Genomic DNA, 8,305 nt, shown 5'->3' on the forward strand with positions numbered 1-8,305 from the left:
ATATATATATATATTTATGCTTCTTGCCTGTAAGTTCGTATCCGTTTTCAGTATCGCTAACAGGTTTTGCGAATAGCCAAGCAATAATGCTACCCAAATTGCTCAAAAGTTGGAAGCTAGCGCCGATTTCTTCAGGTACTCTTGATAAAGCTGTGTATGTTCGTCCATCTTTGGTTTGTACGTAGCATTGAAGATCTCTCGAGGAGAATTCGACGCCGTTCAGCGTGCCAGATATTCGACCAATAACCCGAAGAGGCACGTCTAAAAATTAAATCTTTTGGATAAAAAAAATTCATAACATCTTTATATTTTTATTATAATTGTCAGAATCTTTTTTGCCTTTAACAAACTGCCATAATTGCCTAATTAATCTTTCTGTGTACACAAAATATTCTTTTCTTTGAATTATAAGTGCTATCTGTTGATGTTTTTACACAATCATTTATCGGCAAATAAAATAATCTGGAAACAAATATAATTTTGGTTGTATTTCTTAAGAAGTCATTGCATTTTTCTTATGAAAAAAAATTATTGGTAGGGACATTGCCAACGACACAATCATCAAAGTGTAGCGCGGCCCATTTCACGGTATTGCCGTCTTTATGATGTTACCGTGGAAGTCGTAAGAACCAGTCTCGTAAACTATGAATAGATCAGAGAAAGCAAGTAAACGCAGCTACTTACTGCATTGCATCTATTTGCCCTACGACGACTTCTGCGTACCTTTGTCCGCGTTAGGTGAAGCGTCGTAGAGAGGGGAAACGCGCTGAAAGATCTCTTCTTTATCCTGTTTCAAGAACACTTCAAAGGCCGCGTTTGCATGCCATTAGCTCGAGCTTATCTCGCTATGAGCACGCGAGATTTCGACAAACACCGTTGATAAATAGCTTACCGTTTGGTTGGCAGGATTTCCCGTTGCCGAAATAGCCCTGCTTGCAGCTGCAACAGAATCCGATCTCGTAATCAATGCAGGTCGCTTTACTGTGGCAAGTAGTGGCGCCGGTCCTACAGCTGGCCGCTTGTTGCATAGTCATCGTGTCTAACAAGGTATATTGCTTAATTCGATCAATATCATAAAGATAACATCTGGGATAACATTCGATTTTGCAATTTTAGAATCTTGTTACCGCAATTTATAAATCATGCACTCATAAATTGTCCTTTAAATAAACATATTTTTATAAGCATATTTAGCTTATTACTATATTTCATTATATATGTATTATGCACTCGTTACCTTCGATATTGTCGGGAGTCTTTATATTTTCACCTTCATCAATAGGACCGACTTGAAATAACCACTGGCCAGGCCTATTTACATTCGACCACCTGAAAACAATTACAAAGGCCCATGAATACGTCGCACGTGAATACAGCCGGCGCCTTCGCTCTCCCCATTACTCACTTGTCGACATTCTGAATTTGGTCCGTGCCCGAGCCCCTCAGGGTATACATTTTACCCTCGCTCATGAATCCTGCCTGTGCCTTGGCATCTGGAAGACCGTTGGGATGCGACTCACCCTGAATCCACTGTATACCATTTTCCGGATACAGTAGTTCAACAAAGGAATGCGTACCGTTGGATGATATAGCGACTTGATAAGTATTCACCTGAAAGACGATTCGATGAATTTATTCATGTTTATTCATGTTTTCTAAAAACCGTGTTACATGTTTACCTTTTCATTTTTCTTTAGTAGTGGAACATTTAGTTTAAACATAATTTTATAAATGTTAAAAATATATCGTTAATTAATTTCACATTTATAATTATAGATCTGCTCGTGTTGCTTGCATTTTTTGCACTCAGAATCTTCATTTTCTTTCTCTTCCTTAAATATACTTATCTTATTTTAAATGCAAAAATTTTTGAGGATTTTAAAAGTGCAACGCGAACAAATCTTACCTATATAAACTAAAGATTTGTTTAAAAAAATAGAAAACGTAATAATATTTGATAATTGTAATGATAGCAACCTTATCATTTCGCTCATTGTAATATCCAACATCCATCCAAGTGACCAAAAAGACGTGCGTAGGCACAAAATTATTAGCATCCTTAAAGGCGCTTCGAATCAATCCTCCTGCTCTGGCGAGAACATCAGGAGAATCGGTTTCGCTCCAATAAATTGTTCCGGAAGCTTTCGTATCAACATGCGTATAAAGAGGCGAGATGACTGGATCATCAAGAGGGAACGCAATGTTGAAAAACCTTTGCATGGCCCTAGCGAATGAGAGAACGCCATTTCCATTTATCTGAAATTGAGAAAACCGATTTTCCAGCCTCAATATTTTCAGCCAATTTGTGTTACAAATGTGCTCGATTTTAATTTTGTATTTAATAAAAGGAAATGGAAATATATTGTATAATTAGTCATAAAAGCTTTCAAAATTTCTATTTACTTATGATAAATGCAATAAAATGTTTAGATTCTATTTATAGCGATTGTTTAAAATTTTAAAACATTGAATAAGAACAAGGAATTAAATCGATAGCAATTTACTTATTCATTTTACACATGTTTAATTTTGTCAGATATTTTGTCATATATTTGAAGTTTATTGGAATTTATCAAATATTTATCGTATTATTAATATCTAACTAGTAATATTTCAGTGCTTTAATGTTATGCAACTTCAATTGACTGATAATTGGCAATTGTTCCATTTTAATATTATTTAATAATAACAGAAGATTATATGATTTAATAATAGAGAAGATATTATAATATCTCCGATTTACATTACATAATAACTTTGTTAATAATCGATATTTAAATGTAAAATTTAACGATTGCATTCGTCAAAATGCTATTTATTCCATATGTAATGAAAAATTATATTCCATAGATTCATAATTATAAAATATTTATTATTTACTTTAAAGTGTATCACTGTTATTACTTAATTATATATTTTAAAATGATATATATATATAATATAACCACTAACAAAATGCAGTTTTTTTTATAATGCAAATTTTGATCGTGGAGTGCATTGATTCGATAATATTAAGATCTTTCGACAATAATTCGCCGTCGCCGAAGACATGCTTATCTATTAGAACATGACAGTAAATCCAATTCCGTAAAGCGTGCACTGCGGAAGGTTGGACGGCGTCAGCGGGTCAGCAGGTAAATCGTTGGCACGTGCTGCTAGTGAAATCCGACAATAACGTTGTTAGGAGGGGGATTTGCCCCACGTCGTCAGTCTCCGCGAGTCTCGCAATAGACACGCATGCACGTTAATGAACGAGCGCCTGTCGTCGAGGAGTCATTCACCCAACGAACGCATGCTCGTTATAACGCCGGCGCGAGAACGATGTCGCGTTCGCGTAAACTCGCGAAGGAATCGCAATCATTTCATCGAGAGCATGTCCTATAAAGCGGTCAAGAGTGAGAGCGATGTCTGCGAGATGTTAATAGTTATTTAAAAAAATTTTAAGCAAATTTGGAACAAAAGATGTCAAAAACTTTGACGATTAATACATATTATGAAAAAATTAGAATACTATATATAAGTGTAATGAATCTGTGTAATAGTAATGAATCTTTTATTCTTTAATTATGATAATGAATATAATTATAAATTTAAAAAATTTCGTTAGAAGAAATTTATACATTTTTTTGCAGATTAAGTTTGTTCTTAACAAGTTTGTTCTAACTGTTCCTAACCTTATTCTTAGTAAATTGCATTCTTGAAAATCTATAAAGAGAAAAAATGAAGGGTTTCACTGTGTAAAAATTGAACTATAAATCTGAAAATAATTTTGGATGAAAATAATTATAGGACATTCAAGCTGATAAAGCATTAAAGCTTATAAAAGTGTCAAAACTTTTTGCAATATTACTTATCGCACTTGAGCATCCTACATAATTATTTTGATGGACTAACAAAATTATTTTTAAATCTGTATCTAGTTAAATTGTTAGATACTTCAGCAAATCATTATTTTATCATTAAGTATATTAATTATTTATAAGATATTTTTCATTTACCATTTTTATATTACAAGACTCTTTAATTTTTGAGAAAAATTATTAATTATATATGGAAATTATATATGGATATTAATTATATATGGATTATATAGGAAAAGATAGAATTCCAACTATTTCTTATTATTTTTAAATATAATATTCAAAGCGAAAAGGAGCAGCCAACAGTCATGTTATCTTGCTAGGGCTGTCTTATTTTGTCAATTGGCTAAAATGAAGTGCGTGTGCACACATACGTTTGATGAGATGCGCTTTTCAAGCCGCAGCTGTTCCTACGCAAGAAAAAAGAACTCTTCGTCATTAAAGAGACAAATTTAAAACTTCTCAAAAGAACGGTGCAACCGCTTGAAATATTACACTGGGAGAAAGTGATTGACATGGTTCTCACACTGTTTGCTGTTAGCAGTTCAGCATTATCTAATGTTGAAATTAAGAAAGCAATATATTATACAACCATTCTTAAGAGCTATAAGATCTAAAATTATATCGTATATTTTAATTATATACTATTTCGTGACTTTTTGTAGGACAAGTTGTTTATTAAAAGTAATTTTAAATTTATGAATAATGAAATTTTTTTAAAAGCAAAATTTCTAAAACAGAAAAATGAAAGTTATCTATTTATTTTTTCCATAAATATGATATATGAAATATGAATTTCTCGATTCTTGTTCAATGACGTGATTCGCTCCCACATTTTTTTATCGATGTTCATTCTTATACGCCACTTAAAGTCCAAGCTGAAACATCCGATGACCTATATTGTTTTCACGTGAGGTTAATATTATGGGCGCCGCGTCAAATTTAACGTTCAAGTCGCACATCGTTAACGAGCGACCCGGTTCAAGTGAATTGACACGAATTAGGGCGACAAAGTAATAATCTCTATTGTGACACTATTCTGGCATTACTTAAATTTATTTCATAATTTTGTTGAATAGGCAAGGTATTCAACTTATTTCAACTTATTGAAAATATAAACTGAACTTTCTAATTGTACTTTAATAGTTATAATGTAACTTTTTAATGAAAACGAAAATGTATTTATTAAACCGAAAAATTTAAAATATTGTATTATATTTATTGATATTAAGAATATATTTAAGAAGATATTAAAATAGGTTTAATATTTTTTTTAATTTATATAACAAAATTTACTATAAATTAAAAAACATTTTTTTGTATTGAATTATAAAATGTATCGGAAAATGTTAATTTTTTTACGGCAGTATAATTGCAATTTAGCTTAAATAAGCAGAAATCTTCCAATTTTCAATATCTAATCGATATTATTCGTCCTGTTATACGTATGAGAGTTTATGAACCGAATCAGTATCGGTCATCGAGGCATTCAATAATCGATGCTTAAGAATGTCAAGCCAGTATTGATAGTCTTGCCGAAGCTCGTTTACGTTCTCAGACGTTTTGACATTCGCGTAAGTCAACTAGTGGGAAAGTTCGACGCGCTATCACTGCCGAGGCTATCATCGAGGTCATAGGTCAGAGCCGAGCCGATGACACACACGTACACACATGTAATCGCGGTGGAACGGTGAAAATAGTATCGCCTGGAAGTAACAGGAGGAAACCATGCTAACTGCCAACTCTCTTCCTGATATCATCGATAACGATTCTAATGCTTGACAAACCAAGCACGGTATTGGAAATAATTTGAGCTCGACTATTGTATCGACCAATTTTCAATATTCAAGGAATTTCAATATTCAAGGAAACTTTTGAGAGAAATTACTCAACGTGTTTTCTTTCTGTCAAAAATTATTTCGCAATCAATTCTGGAATGTGTAGTACATATGCATTCATATTTTGTAAGAATAAACTTTAGCTAATTAATAAAAATTAAGTTAGAATTAATGACTGTAATAATTTTTAGTGACTTTAATGATTCATGTTTTAATTACAATCAATTTCTAATCTTTAAGCTGTTTATAATTTTTTTAAGATTATTGAAGTGTTTTTATTTTTATACAGTATTTAATCCTCAACTATACCTAAATTTTAAAGTCTAAAGTGTCTTTGAAATGCAGAATACAAATGAATCTCTTTATGACGATTAATAAAAGAAAGTTCAAAGTCTTTTCATCTACACTTTAGAATTTTATAGTACCAATCGTATGGATTGTAGTCCAAACAATTTTGCTTTGGATCCCAATAATAATAAAGAAACGATTACGTCGAATTCTTATGATAATCGCGGCATTAGAGTAGACTCGGTATATGTGCAATCGTCATAACGTGGTGGCAGCCGCGAGTCAGTGAGATGACAGGAGAGACGGCGGTTTCGGTAACGCATGCCGCACGCGCTAACGCAATCGCGCAATCGGCCACAATCATTTTGATGACTGTGAATCGTCGAGGATAACCGACGAAATGGAGATGATTGTCGTGTAGGAAGGTCCTCTAAGTAGATCATCGTATCTTCGCGTTTGCGGATACGTCGCGATATACATCTGTGTCAATCGCGATTTGTCACTGACCTAAGTCCGCAATAACGGTATAAAAATTGACCGAGGAAACGTTTGTTGGATATCAATTTTGAGTTACATAATGCGCAAATCCTTTTTAATAACTATAAATATAACTATAAATATATTTTGAATTATTTTAATTAGGTACTATTATGATGACATAAATTATGAGATATTATTAATTTTTGAAACACTTGAAACAATTATTGTTATTTTGAGATATTAAGATAAACACGATTTTAAAAAAGCTTATAGTTTCTTAAATTGTCTAAATCTTTATTCAAAAAATTGCGTGTATGATAAACAGATTTATTACATACAATAACTAATAGAAATATAACTGATAGAAATAATTTCTTCTTAAAGAGATCCTTCTTTATATTAATTGAGAAAAATACTTAGCATTTTTATATAGAATGGCATAATAAAACATCGACTGTTACTTAGTTAATTTTTAATTATTGAAAATACTCAAATTTCAAAAATGTTTTGAACCTTATGTAATTTCTGTTGCAATGCAGGAAATAAAATTTCTGTCCATTAGTTTATTGTCAATCGCCTTTGCACATGCGAAAGTCTCTGCATGCCTAAGCTCCACTTATCTAGTTTTACATTGCACATTCGTTTTCTTCAACATTTCCAACAAATTACATGCCTATGATAATGTTTGTCTGATTAGGGAAACGAGCACGATGATTGAGGAAAGCGAGCAAAAACTAAAATATGTTTGCAAGAAAAATGAAACAACGATTCCCTCTTTAAAATAGCAAACAGCGAATTTCCATTGCTGATGGATGATTTCAAGGTTATGACGAGATATGTCGTAATCGGAAGTTCAGAAAGGAAACTCGGTGAAACGGAAGAAGCTGTAATGAAATTAATTGAGAATTTCGTGTCGAGACTAATTGAACTTTGTCGACGATGACTAAGTCAACGACAGAAGGAATGATTTGGAAGAATCGCGAGTGGAATTTCGCAATTCCTCCCACTAAGTCTCCGCTAAATAATGTGGGAAAACGCCAAGGCTAATTGCATAGCACCATAAGTTGGCTGTCGTATCATTCTCTTGATGTGAATATTTAATTGAGCGCAGGAAAAGATACAATCTTCCACTGAATTTTACGTTAATGCAAAGGTAAAGAATGCCGTAAGATATATTTTTAGTGTGTTATTTTTACGGAGAATCAAATAGCGTTATTTCTTCGAGACATATTTGTTTATAGCGAAACATGCGATTTCTTGTATGCAGAAAATGCATTAGTTTAGATTTTCTTCGTGCAACTTAAATAGTGTGAAAAATTGTCAAGATTAACTTTATCAAGATTGTCGCGAGTATTTACATAACCGCAGTCTCGCGATGTTAATGCGACTTAATTCTGTAATCAACACTGCCACATAAACTTACATGTATATTTACTTGCATTAGCAAAATAGAAGAGTATAGTTAATATTTATATATTTTTCTTGTTTAGATATTAACTATATAATTTTTATTTCTTACTTATTATATGTATTATATTATATGCATTATATGCATTATATTGTATAATTGTTTACTATATACCATTATGACGGTCAATAACTAAACTTTCTATTTATACAGCTTGTCAGTCATTGATGAGGCATATTATGACATGCAAATAAATATATCTACATATTACATATTATGTAATTTAATGTTATAAGTATAATTATATATATATATATATATATATATATATATATATACTATATATATATATATAGTATGTAAGTAAAAAGTAAACTAAACCTATTTAGTTTTAGTCTAAGTTATAATTAGAAGTAAGGTAAAAAGTAAGT

The 8,305-nt window shown here is 31.8% G+C and overlaps 1 protein-coding gene across 1 annotated transcript in view; it reads right to left on the bottom strand.

Annotated features, from left to right (window-relative positions):
- The window catches only part of LOC105621537 (nidogen-2), a 22,671-nt gene that overhangs the window by 10,427 nt on the left and 3,939 nt on the right, over positions 1 to 8,305 (bottom strand). The window contains exons 2-6 of the mRNA XM_012203010.1: positions 1,978 to 2,256; positions 1,406 to 1,611; positions 1,238 to 1,329; positions 893 to 1,039; positions 28 to 261 (exon numbers count right to left, since the gene is read on the bottom strand). Of these exons, the coding sequence (XP_012058400.1) occupies positions 28 to 261; positions 893 to 1,039; positions 1,238 to 1,329; positions 1,406 to 1,611; positions 1,978 to 2,256 (958 nt within the window). The remainder of the gene's footprint in view (positions 1 to 27; positions 262 to 892; positions 1,040 to 1,237; positions 1,330 to 1,405; positions 1,612 to 1,977; positions 2,257 to 8,305) is intronic.

The sequence above is a fragment of the Atta cephalotes genome (genome assembly GCF_000143395.1).
Source record: "Atta cephalotes unplaced genomic scaffold scaffold00034, whole genome shotgun sequence".
NCBI classification, from domain to species: Eukaryota; Metazoa; Arthropoda; class Insecta; order Hymenoptera; family Formicidae; genus Atta; species Atta cephalotes.